General features: G+C 35.4%; 1 protein-coding gene across 2 annotated transcripts in view; it reads left to right on the top strand.

Annotated features, from left to right (window-relative positions):
* Positions 1 to 13860, top strand: part of LOC120303772 (chloride channel protein C-like) — an 80464-nt gene that overhangs the window by 8208 nt on the left and 58396 nt on the right. For both annotated transcript variants that reach the window (XM_039333542.1, XM_039333541.1), the window contains exons 2-6: positions 1705 to 1834; positions 8181 to 8261; positions 8926 to 9101; positions 9613 to 9705; positions 12502 to 12745. In XM_039333542.1, the coding sequence (XP_039189476.1) occupies positions 1705 to 1834; positions 8181 to 8261; positions 8926 to 9101; positions 9613 to 9705; positions 12502 to 12745 (724 nt within the window). The remainder of the gene's footprint in view (positions 1 to 1704; positions 1835 to 8180; positions 8262 to 8925; positions 9102 to 9612; positions 9706 to 12501; positions 12746 to 13860) is intronic.

Raw genomic sequence — 13860 nt, 5'->3', positions numbered from 1 at the left:
ATGTGCTATAGAGATTAAAGGGTTGTGCTAGAATTAAAGGGACCCAAGTTTAATAATTTAATGAACCATTTAACCATGATTCAAAGTTACAGCAGTTTCAGAAAAAAAGTGAGTTGTGACCTGTATTTGCACTTATGACCATTATATTACTCTTGCAGTCATATGATTGCAATTTTGGCACTTGGCAACCAGATCACAACTGGTTGCAGTGTCCTGTGGTCACATGATTTGGAATCTTTGTTGCCAATTAAAAAACACTCACTGGGGAAGCTGGGTTCACTTAATGACCAGATGATTTGCCTAATGACCACAGTGATTTGCTTAATACACTGTAAATGTTATCATCAAATCTTGGTGACTTACGACTACAATGACTTATGACAGAAATTCTGATCCTAATTGTGGTTGTAAGTTGAGGACTAGCTATAGAGAATATATATGGGGGAAACTACAGGATCAATTATCTCCCACAAGCAAATAGAGCACAGCACCGGAGGAATCTTATCTCATTTGAGACACTAAATCTTTCCTAGTTTGAAAATACCTCCCATTATAGCTTTTTTCTCTACACAAGGATTATAAAGTACTCCAGTGCCATCTGTTGATGACAGTGAAAAGTGCATGCTGATCAGACAGGAGATGAACTGAATAAAACAAAAGATGGGAAGACAAATCATGTTAGGAAAAAAAAAATCACATCCATAGTTGAGAAATCCATACTCTTTCATTAGAAGAACCAAACAATATGCCTAGCAATTAAGATAAGGGAGCAAGTGCTATAAGTAGGGATGAGGAAAGTTTTAAATGCCATTTTGTGTTGTGGCATTTTAGAAAAATGCTTATTTCTATGTCATTTTTCCTGCTAAAAGTAGTCAAGTAATTCACAGAATAACAATAACAGTATATGCAATTTAAAAATAGGAGTGTGGTAAAACAATGGAAAGAATTGTGTTTTGAACTTATCTACAATAATTCTTTGCAGGTTTTATTGAAGAACTGCAGTTTAAAACATCTAAAACAGATTGTAAGGAAAGATATATTCTTTGTCCAGTGGTGCTGATGGACTTCTATTCTTGTTCCTTAAGGAAAACTGGGACTGAACTTGCTAAGATTCTTGAAATGTTTCTGAACTGGGGATGATGGTGAAAATGAGGCTGGATTTGGCGAACTATTTTCATATTTCAGCAATTAAGAATAAGCTATTACATCAGTGTATATTTAGTTCAAATGTATATATATATATATATAAAACAATATAAGCTAAATGTTACCCATAATTAATATACCTCAAAAGCAAATGGTTGTACATCTCAAAAGTTCTCATTAGAATACATAATGATTTTAAACCAGTTTGCTTTTGTTAATTTTTTTTTCTTAAAGAAGTTGAAATTTCCTCAGGGTTAATAGTTAGAGTGACTTACAATATGCCACACATATTATTTAGACTGTAGGATTGTTGTGCTGCAAAAAGGGAATAAAACAGAGTAGAATCAAACAAAGTCATTGTTTTCTTAGTGAAGGTTTTCCTACATGTCTCTGGCTTTTCAGGATTAGTCACTGAATCAGTTTTAAAATCTAGATTCCATCATCCTAAGCATTAACTAGTTAACTTTTATGGAGCTTTTGCCCCAAAGCCACTAATTAACTCCATGATATTTTTTGCCACTGATATGGAATTGCTTTCTCTTCCCCATTTTTTTTAAGAATGGATTGGGATCGATGGTTGGTGATGGGGACGATTGGAACAGCAATCGGAATTCTGGGTTTCCTGACTCACCAAATAATTGATTACCTCATCAAATTAAAATGGGGCCTGGTGGAAGACTATCTTCAGGTAAAAGAAAATTATACAATATAGCTTTTATTACAAAGTTAAACTCAACTGAAATGTTCTTGTCTGATATTAGGATTATGCTACATTCATTACCTTTCTCCCTGCTCAAGTATTGATTACAGTTGCCTCGGGATTTTAAATTGTGGGCTGGGTGACATCAAGATAAAAGTTTGCTTTATTTTGCTTAGTATATTATGTTGCCCCAGCTACTATAACCCATAAATGAAGTTTATGCTTTACATGTTTTGTAAATCCAGCCAAATATGACTCACCAATCAACATGCTTAAGCAAACCATGGCTTGGTAAGATGTATAGTTTCAATCACTGCATACTTCATACTTTCTCTTCACAAGATTGCCCATTTTTATAAAAAGATCTTTGTCCACTTTGCTTGTATAGCAATGCAGTGAGGTCATTTTCCTGTTTACTTAATACTAGGTGAGTTTTTCAGCCCCCCAATGAGGACAATTAATGATAAATGTCAGTTTAGAATAGAATAGAATACTTTGTTGGCCAAGTGTGATTAGACACAAGAAATTTGTCTCTGGTGAAAAGCTTGGTAATAGCCTGTGATTTCCAAATAAGCCACAATTAATTATGATAATTTGCATGTTTGCATTTGAAATCCATAAGGTGACTTGTTTGTTTCTGACTATGCCCATTTGAGGCAAGGACAGTTTTAGAAGCAGCCATATGAATCATTGTTTGCATGCAACTATATCTGGGCCATATAAATCTGGATAACACTAGATGGCAAGCAAAAGGTAATGAATGTCTATGGAGACTCTGAATCATCCAGGTCATAGTTAACCATAACTTGGATGACTGAGAATCTCCATAGACAAAAGGTAATGAAGTAACACCCATGTACACACACAAAATGTATTGGGAAAAAAGCTAATATGGGGGCAGAGGTTCTGTAAGGGGGTACTAAGAAAGTTAAAATAGATATAATTATGTGATGAAAAGAGAGTTGGAGCATTGATCATGCATTTACAGTTTTTTGACACCTTCCCCCTATCCCACACAGTGGGTCAATGGCACCTAATATGCCTTAGAAACCTGCTAAGATGAATAGAAGAACTTAGGTCCAATTATCCAGTTGGAGTTCTTTCTTCCCTACATTGATTAAAGCCAACACTATGCAACATACCAGGCCCTATTTAGTAATTCTTCCCATTTTTCTTAAAACTTGTTAATTTAATCTAATAAAGCAAATTATGCTTTTTTGTCTATTTTGGGAAAAAATATTATCTAATTGAAAAATGTCAGATAGCCATGGAGACCTGTTGCTGCCTATATATAGTAGCATTCTTCGGTTTAAGGTTTTCTTTTATTTATATTGAGAGTCAGATCAAGGGAAGTGATAAATGCTTGAAATAGAGCAGCCTATAAGAAATCTGCATAATATTGAATGTGTTGACAACAAGGACACAGTTGTCAGCAGAGAAAGCCTGATGAATAAGTAGTTCAGCACATCTGGTCTTTATTTTAACCTGGCAGAAGTTAAAAACATCACTATGAAATTGAAAGCAAATGAAAGTTTTAACCAATATCTATAAGAGCAGCAGCCAGAAGAAACAAAAGGCATTTGTCTTTGTGCCATTGAATTTGGCCATAATCAAAAACATGATAGGGCTTACTTCTGTTGCAGGAAGAAGGTGCTGTTTTTGTCCTACTGGTGCCCTGAGACTGAGGGCAAACATGACCAATATTTTCTTCCATTACCCTGCTAGGTTTTTAACTGCCACACTTCCAATTTTCATACAAATTACCTTACAACCATGTCGCTCTATTTACCTTGCCTCCTTATAAAATGCATCACCTCACTGAATCCAGTAATTGAATGGAGCTTTCAGAGACAAGCCCCTTTGACTCTTCAATAGAGTATCAGGCTTTGCAGAATAGTTTTTTCTCAGTAGTTTATCATATCCTTGCCCAACCTGAACTACAACTCCCTTTATTCCCAATCAAAATGCTCACTGGTCATGACTGACTAGGGCCTTTAAGGAAGATGGAGTCATGGTCCTCAATGTATCCAGAATATTGCCTGACCTTGGACCTAAGCCTTCTTTTTATATTATTCTATCACTTTTTTGTGTGTTTCATTCCTAAAGTATTAGAATAGACAGTTCTAGTGATTCATTCTTATTATGTGCTTGTTTCAGTGAAATCTGCAGTATATTATCCATACCACAAGGCAGATTATGAAAAAATTGGATTAATACATACATGTGATGCCTATCTCATTTCCTTTTCCATTTTATTTTCACTTCTCTGATATAGTTCTTCTGGTAGCTTTCCACACATTTTCTTTGTTGTTTGATCCAAACTTTTGAACTCTGAGATTCTAAAAGTGCAAAGTAGAGCACTGTAAAAAATAAGCATGTCTTCTTTTTGGGTAGGATAACTTTAGAAGTAATAGCTAATGTCTAAAACTACATGAACAATAAGGCATTTATTGCTGTGTACATATTCTCTGATGCTGTAGTATCTACTCTTAAAATTTGTCCTTAAAAAAGCAGGTTTTTAAAGCACTGAGAAAGCTATACTTTCTGTGTAAGAACTGCAAAATTCAGTGAATACATAAGTATTGATTTATTGCTAACAATGCAGAAGATTCTTTAAAAAAATCAGGTGTGTAGTACAAGTAAACGTCTGCTTTTACTTTGATAAATGAAAACTCTGAATATAAATAGTCTGTGAAATATAGCTGAGATATAAAACTATTGTCAATGGCAATTTAATATTTTGTCATTCTGGAACTCCAGCATAAAAAGGGTGTTTAAAACAGTGCATTTCAAAAGTACATTTCAAACTGTCCAGAACTGCTGGATGTTGGATGGCCTATAAATTTAACAAACAAACAAACAAACAAACAAATAATTATGCAACTCTTCTAACACTCTTTGCTTTTAAATGCTACTCATTTCTTCTTGGATATAAAGATACCTACAGTGAGTTTTTATCATGGTCCTGTTTGGTCTTAGATTCTTTGCTTCCATCTTTTGCAGTTTAAAGTCATCACAATTCCTTCTTAGCTTTCTACCACTAAACAGTCAGTGTCAATATGGGCAATACCTTTCTTTTTTCTTCTTCTTAATGTTTTCTTACAAATGCAGGGTCAGCTTCCCCCACCCCATGATTAACTGAGTATTGATCCATTGGTTGCAGTTGGAATTGATTGACCAGCATGTCAACTGAGCCTGACATTGTAGGTTTGAGAAAGAGCAATTGGTCCAAAGTTGCCCAGCCACCTTTCATGCTTAAGGTGAGACTAGAAGTCACAATCTTCTGATTACTAGTCTGGTGCCTTAATCACTAAACAAAGCTGGGTCTCAATACCTTCCTTTCTTTTGTAGGGGAAAATGTCTAGGAGCATTTCAAAGCTGACTGCTTTGAATACTGTTAATATAGGAAGTGCTGTTCTTAATTCCGGGGCCTGTCTTTGGGACTTATATTGAATCCACTAATATTCTGGATCACGATAGACATGGTGATTAGCAAACTTCTGATCAAAGACAAATAACAAAAATCATGGGTATTAGCAGTGCATCATGAGTGCGGACAGGGATGGTCACAGGGACCAGATTACTTGCATCCAAAACACAGGATGCATGCAAAGATATCACTCAATATGAATATTAAAATATGATGCACAATGTAGCAATAAAGCATCTATAGCAGTGGTTCTCAACCTTTCTAATGCCGTGACCCCATAATACAGTTCCCCATGTTGTGGTGACCCCCAACCACTTATACATCACCGGGTGCCAGGGGTGTGGCCAAAGAAAAGGGGAAAAAATGGCAGACAGCCTTGTTTGGCGACCCCCGTGAAATGGTCGTTCGATCCCAAATGGGGTCCCGACCCACAGGTTGAGAACCACTGATCTACAGAGCAAGGAAGGGTTTTTTAGACCTGGGCTGTGAATAATTGTTAATGATAAGAGATTGTAAAGAATGGCTTTTTTGGTACCAAAGACTTAGAACAGGTTTTAGTCCACAAGTTTTTTGGTGTGTTTTACATTATCAGGATTCTGTTAAAACCCTGATTCTACTAGTCATATGTAAGGAAACTTGAGAAGATTATGGAAATGTTTCCAAGACTGAGGTAAATACCACTTAAATTTGTGAGTGGTAGATGTATCTGGTCTTCCTGAATTACTACAGAGTACCACATGTTTGCAGTTTACAGTCAAAAGATCTGGCCTGAGGCTACAGCAGGAAATTTGTGGTAGCTTGCTGAACTATTTCATCTTTGAGGCATTGTTGATGGTTAGCCACAAGTTAATCTAACCTCAGTATCACGACATTTTTGCAAAAGCATGGGAGTCAATTTACTTGTGATGGGCACTCCAGACATCTTGATTTCAGCCAATCCAACACAAACAAAAACATTAAAAAGTTGTAAGATGGAAGGTGGAACAATATTTTGCCAAAGATGTAAAGCTTCTGTGATGATGATTTTATAAGTACTCACTAATGATCAATGAGTTGGATGGAGATTGTCACAATTATACTCAAATCAATGTGATTTATGTCAGAATGGATACCAAAGGTCTGGTCTCAATATAACCCAGTCTGTATCAAATCAGTTGGGTATTAGTATAAAGTTGGCAGTAGAAACATTTGTTTAGTTGGAATGATAATTATAGATGTAGCTGTATTACAAGATAATTTGCAAAGTCTGGAATGCAGCGATTATTATTGTAGGAACTGGACAAATTATTAAGTCAGTATCTTTTCAATATTAACATAAATAAACACTATATATTAAACATATGCAGTAATACGTATAACATTTAGAACCTACTATTTTTAGCTTAAGCTATATAGCCAATTTAGTATGCATTTATTTAAAAATAAATGTATAAGTCTAAATACATACTGTAAATACCTAAGATGGCTTTCTGCTTGTGTGAGTGCATATAAATCCACTGCTTCATTATATTTTTATTATAGGGCTTGGAGGCCAATGAGATGGCTTACTAGATGAAACAGGGACTGCTATATGTCGTTTGAGCGGAAGAGAGGAATTCTTCATATTTTATTAAATGATAAAAAATAGCAGTAGACGTTGGCAAAAATGCAGTGAATGTTATACAAATAAACATATGCTTAGCCTCAATATATAAGCTGTTGACATCAACAATTGTACCTCTGTTTTGAGGTAGCTGTTCACTATTGTCATGTGGATTTGATTATGAACAGAAATATGTCTGAAAGTGAATGATGAAAGTCAAGAGTTCAGGACATATAATAAACATTATTATAGATGTTCTTGAGCACGATACTACTGTTTGTTGATTGAACCTTTCAAGCAGAGTTGGAAAAATAGTTTAAGTAGTCAATTCTAAAGTCTGGTCAGTGCAAGACTACAAATTAAAAACTCTGTTATCTGACATCTCCAGCAAAAGGAAGAGTGATCGGTAATACTATTGAATTGCTTCATTATTATTATTTTTTTCTGAAGCCCTCTTTCTGAAAATTAAAACCATTCCCTGTTTTTGTATTCTGAGAAGATAAAACACAGGTTATGATTTCTTTTGTGTGGTACTTTTTAAGATACCAGAAGAATGCTTATATATTCCTTTGTATTTATATTGTTGAGACTGAACCATCTCTTTGTACCTACAAGCGTATTTAACCACTAGAGCCAATGACAAGCCACTAATAAGAGCCTTCATGCACTATTCCTATATTTAGTTTTCCTGTCCTTTTGTTAGCTAATGAATCTCTTAAGCAATAAGCCAATTTCCTTTCTCTTTCCTTCCCTCCCTCCCTTCAGACTTCACCATACTTTAAAATTTATTTATTTATTTAATTTATATACTGCCCATCCCATTATTGGAACAACTCTGGATAAAATGTAGTTTACACAAAAGTGAAGACTTTCTGTCTTCATATACTTCTTAATAAATCAAAGTTTTAGTTCAAGTACACGAATGTCTGTTATTATTGATAGCTGGGGTAAACCTACACTCTGTGCCAAATAAAACAATATTCATTTTGAAGTAGAGCATTTTTAATGGGATGTCCTGTTACTTAATTACTCAGGATTCTTCTGCTTCTTTACAGGAACATACTCTTTAATTGGGATTCATGCTGAAATCAGATCTCCAACGTATATTTTCCCCAGGCTAAAATTTACCCAATTTCCATTCCTCTGATCCATTGTGAGATTCTTTTCATATGATAAAGACAGTATGTAGATTACAAACAGTATGTAGATTAGATAAATCTTAGGAGGTTATACAATGCATTAACAGAATATGTACAGCAAATTCATGTGATAAGAGTTATAACATTCTTCTATTGCTTATTGTGTATTTGTAAAATGGACAGAAAGGCAACTTTCACATGGCCTGGATTTACATGTTGGGAATTGGACTTGCGATGATCATTTTATCATCAGGATTAGTTGTGGTAAGTGTTAAATATCTTAACAATTTAAAACAATGTGTGAAAGATGGGAAATGTTCCCTTGTAGTGGAAAAAAATGACTGACAACTCACTATTTACGCTACCATACTTTAGAAAGCACATTTTAAATATGAACATTATGATGGACAACATTCTATTTTTAAACAGCTGATCACTAGGGCTATTATATTTGGGCTGCAAAAATCTGCATGATCACAAGATCAAAACAGTATCATTTTATGTGAAAACGTGATTTGGGATGTTAGTTGTTTCTACCACTCAGCCAGTTTCTAAAGTTCCATGATTTTACCAAAATTCTACTTTAGAATTTACACACACACACACACACACACACACACACACACACACACAGAGAGAGAGAGAGAGAGAAAGAGAGAGAGAGAAAGAGAGAGAGAGAGAGAGAGAGAGAGAGAGAGAGAGAGAAAGAGAGAGAGTTTGGTAGAACTCTTATCTACTTCCCTAATCCATGCAATCCATCAGTTAGTTTATTTCTGACAGAGCATTGTTAAGATATTATAACGTCCAGGATTCTTTGAGACCAAGCATTATGATTAAATAAACAAGTAAACTTCTGATTAGAGCAATAACACTTAGATTTAACTATGAATATGATAACTACAGTAATATTCTTCCTTTCTTTTTGTAGTTCTTTTGTCCAACAGGTGCCCCAAGTGGATTACCTGAAGTCATTGGTTTTCTGAATGGAGCTTCTATTCAGCAAATTTTTAATATTAGGACTTTTGCAGGAACATTTGGCTCTTGTGTTCTAGCTGTAGCATCTGGATTCTTCTGTGGACCAGAAGGTCCTATGATTCATTTGGGGTAAATAATTTATGCTTTTAAAACTGCATACTAGTAGAAAAATAAAGCATTGCTGCATTAATTAAACATATTCCACTGCATGAATCTACATAAAAGGTAGAATATCAGGGACTTAATTTTCTCCTTCAGTATGTTGACTAAGACAAGATACACATACACAAGTGGAGCTCCTTCTAATGAAAAACAACTAGGTTTTACTAACGTAAGTATAGTATAAATTTTATGACAAACACCAACAGAATGTGGTATAACCTAATAAACATTTATATTTAATGGAGACAAATTCAGAAATAAGTGATCAAGGAAGAAATAGAATGAAAAAAATCAAAGTGACTGAAGAAAAGTATGTTATGCTGCAACTTTTACTGTAAATTCCACTTCTAAATTATGGATGAATGATCATTAATCTGAAAAATCTAAATAACTCTATAACTTGCTCATGTGTATTTTGTGTTTTTAAATTTTTATAAAAATTAATAAGGAGAGTCATATTTGCAAATGTTTTTTCTAGGGCAAATATAGGTTATGGATTGAGCCACTTCAGACCAAAGATTCTTAGAATTTATTTTCCTTCCATCATCAGATTTTGGAATACAGTTGACAGGTATGGGAATTTATCAACTATATGTTTCTAAGGATCAGCTCAGTGTAGATAATAGAATGTATAAGAATGAAAATATCTGGTGAGTAGTGGACCTAGGAAATGCTGAGGATGTTGTGTACCTAGATTTAATAATACATTTGACTTCTAAAACCCCAAAAGATTGGCGTAATGTTCAAAAGGAACTTGACACACTTGAACATTGGGCTCCAGTCAACAAAATGTTCTTCAGTTATGAGAAATAGAAGGTTCTTCATTTAGGCAGGAAAAAAAAATCACAAATAGAAGACATAGGATCTATCTGACCGTGAGAGCTTTTAAACAGTAGAACAGCCCACCTTCTGAAGTTGTAGGTGCTTTATCACTGTTTTTTTTTAAAACTGGTATGTTTAAACTGTTTTTTCTGGAATGGTATGAAAATTCTTGAATTAGACAAGGACTTGGACTTGAAGACCTCCAAAGTTCCTTCCAAGCCTAGACAATGTGTTGTACAACATATTCGTAACAGAATGCATAAACACTTCATTTGGGGATAAATGACATTTAAGTGAAGATACATAGTACACTGTCCTATCTTCACCACAAAATTTAATGATGGCATCCGGATATGATCTTCTTCTAATTCCATCTTTGCTTCTCTTTATTTCTTAACATAAAAAATTCCAGAAGTGAAAGTTGGATTTATTGTCCCCCATCTTTGGAGGTTGGTTGCAGTGCTTGTAATAATTATGAATCTGAAATGATGTGCTGTGAATATTTGGGACCCATCTTTCTTCAATATGTTCACATTTCCACTGCAGAAAAGAGCAGTGAGCAGTTTATGCAATACATGAACAACATCATTTTAACTGGATCTAGCAGGATCTGCTGCGGGAGGGGACTGACAAAGAAGTTAAGATAATGGTCACAACTCTCCAATCACAGCACTACACCTATGAGTGTTAAACACAAAAAAGGATCAGGACTGGTTGTCTGGTTGTGACCACCATCTTAAGTTTTTGTTATCATATCTTTAGATCTACAGTATTACATTGGAAGAGTGGGCTGCAATACAGATTTTCAGCCTGAACTTCCTCAAATCTGTACCCTCAATTTACAACCAGAATAGTCTCTGAGGCACCAGGCTGGAGAATGATTGTATAATATATCTGAAAACAACACATCTACTTAGGGTGTTTTTTTTAATTGAAAAAAGAAAATTAGAGAGATTAGAGAAATCAATTCATGTTACATTATCGAGCACAGTATTTCTGGAGTACAGACAGCACAAACAAATATGCTAAAATTGCCAAGCCAAATGCATAAAAGAATATCAGAACATAACTCTCCAGAGTTGATTTTTGATTATCTTCTGTCATGAACTGACATAGTAGCTGGCTTATTCTACAGGTTGATATGAAAATTTTCTATTCATACAGGATTTTACATGGATATAGCTTGCATAAAATGCTAAGTTTATATGAAGTAACAAACTTTCAAAATATTTGGATGTGATTAAATCAGCAGTTCTTGCAATATGAATATGAGTTCAAATCTTATCTTTTATTTGTAAAATGATGGCATTTGCAAATCCATGGTGCACCCAGAATGTTTTATTTTAAACAAAATGCTAGTGTTATTGTTCATGTCAAGCTCAAATTTTGGAAAGGGTTGAAGGATCAAATTCTATTGCTTTAAAACAGTGGATTATGAAAATATATAAATAAAATCTAAACCTTTGACCATACTGTTTGTTGTATCTCCAAACAAAAAGCTATTACAAGTTATCTGTGGCTCAAGGACAACTTGACAGCCGAAATAAACAGAATACATTTTGTCTTTTAACTTGCTTTAGCAATTTGTGAAAGAAATATGGGATGTGTTTCTTAAGCTGTTACTTATGGAAAACATTTGGTCCATGACCAATAATGCAGACTTCAGAAATATCTTTGTATGTTCACTTAAAACAATTGAAACTTAATTCTACCTGATCTGCATTATAGCCAACACATTGGGTTCTGAACCTTTATTCACAAAAGGCCTTGATCTGATTCAATTTGACAAACCAATTCTGAACAAAATTGTTTTTGTGTTAGCTGTAAAAGTTAAAGTAAAGGAGTCCCTGTGGATTTTACTTCACTAGTCGTTGCCAACTGTAGCGGGGCGGTGCTCATCTCTGTTCCAAGGCCATTGAGTCAGCACTGTCCGAAGACATTTCCGTAGTCATGTGGCCAGCATGATGTCATGGAGTGCTGTTGTCTTCCCACTGAAATGGTACCTATTTATCTACTTGCATTTGCATGCTTTCAAACTGGTAGGAGCTGCAGCAAGAATGGGAACTTACCCCATTGTGTGACACTTGGGTCTCAAACCTGGGTTGCCAGACTTCCAGCTGACAAGCCCAGCATTTTAACCATTGAGCTACCGCATAACCCCATGTTAGCTGAAACCAGTGCTTTTTTCTAAAAAAAAAAAGTGCTGGAACTGACACACATCATACAACCCACCTTGCCTACCCAACAAGGTTCCATCCAAAAAAGGTGCCGGAACTCCATTCTGGGCATTCTATGAGAAAAAAGCCCTGGCTGTAACCTTCTTAAATATTGCAACTCAACCTAACTATAATATGTATCTACATAAAGTAGAGGGTTTGGAGTTAACATTTTTCTTTTCTTACCTCACAAGTCCATGGTTAATATTTGGAGTGAGACTTAATTTTATAAGTAGAAGATGAAGTGCACAATTGTCTTATCATGTTATATAATCCTATAGAGTAAATTTTAAAAATAACTTTTTTTTCCTTTCTCAACTCTGTTACAGAAGGAATTTTGTTACAGCTGGTGCAGGAGCAGCACTTGCCTCTGTATTCCATGCTCCTGTGGGTGGACTTTTATTTACACTAGAAGAGGTGGCCTCTTTCTGGGATATCAAATTGGCCTGGCAAACATTCTTCTGCTGCTTGATGGCTGCTTTCAGTTCAGATTTATTATCCTCTTCTCTCTATGGGTTCGTATACAGGGGTCAATTTGGATTTTTCAAAGCAGAGAAGAGGATTTTATTTTGGGTATGTATTAAGTTGATACCAAATCAAATAATGTTAACTACAATATATTTCGGAGGGGCAGTTAAAAACAAACTCTTTTATTGATAACATCCTCCTTTATCTGGGGTAGTTTATGACTATAGTTAAAACATTATAAAAATAAAATTGCCAACCAGATAGCAAATAATTGCAAATTTGCATCCCAGGTTCTAGGGGAGTTAAGTTAGGCTCTGAACAAAAACTTGCATTCCCTTCTGAAAGCTACTGAGTTGAGATATGCTTTGCTGAATTTATTTTGGGAACCATCATCAATACGCATGTCCTGGAATTAACTTGACTAGCTGACCATTTTGGTTGGGACCTCTGGATTATTTAATCCCTTTTAGTATGCATTCAGGCCCGGGATGGAAACGGCATTGGTCACATTTTTAGATAAATGTCAGGTGAGAGTGGGATGAAAATTGTGCATTTATCCTTGCTTTGCTTGATCTCTTAGCAGCCTTCACTACCACTGATCATGGTATCTTTCTGGATCAGCTCGGGAGATCGAGGGTATTATTGTGTTGAGTTTTCCTTTTTTCTCCAGGACTGATATCAGTCGATGTGACTGGGAGAGAGAAAGATCCCTAGTATGTGACGTGCTGCAGCGTTCTGTGCTTTTTCTGCTCCTGTTCAACATTTACATGACACCACTGGGTGAACTCATCCATTGCCATGGATTGAAGTATCATTAGTACACTGATGATACCTAATTATACATCTCTGTGTTGGCAAACTGAGTGATGCTTTTGATATCTTATCCCAGTGCCTGGAAGCTGTGAGGGTTTGGACAGGGAACAACAGGCTTCAACTGAATTCTGGCAAGAATGACTGGTTCTGGGTTTTGGGGCCTGCCATTTCTGGAACTATGACATCTTTGGTGCTGGATGAGATCACACTGCCACAAACAGAGGTGGTGCAAACTTGGGAGGGGGGGTCTTCTACACTTGCAACTCCTACTTAAAGAGCAACTAGCAGTCACAGCTAGGAGGCCCTCTGCATAGTTTTGTGTTGTGTGCATATTGCGTCCATTCCTAGATCAAGAAGCTCTGCTTGTGGTTATTAATATTCTAGTTATCTTCTTGGTTAACTATGTG

Source organism: Crotalus tigris, unplaced genomic scaffold (assembly GCF_016545835.1).
Source record: "Crotalus tigris isolate CLP2741 ecotype Arizona unplaced genomic scaffold, ASM1654583v1 scf7180000024506.7606697, whole genome shotgun sequence".
Classification (NCBI taxonomy): Eukaryota; Metazoa; Chordata; class Lepidosauria; order Squamata; family Viperidae; genus Crotalus; species Crotalus tigris.
This window is presented reverse-complemented; position numbering and strand designations above follow the sequence as displayed.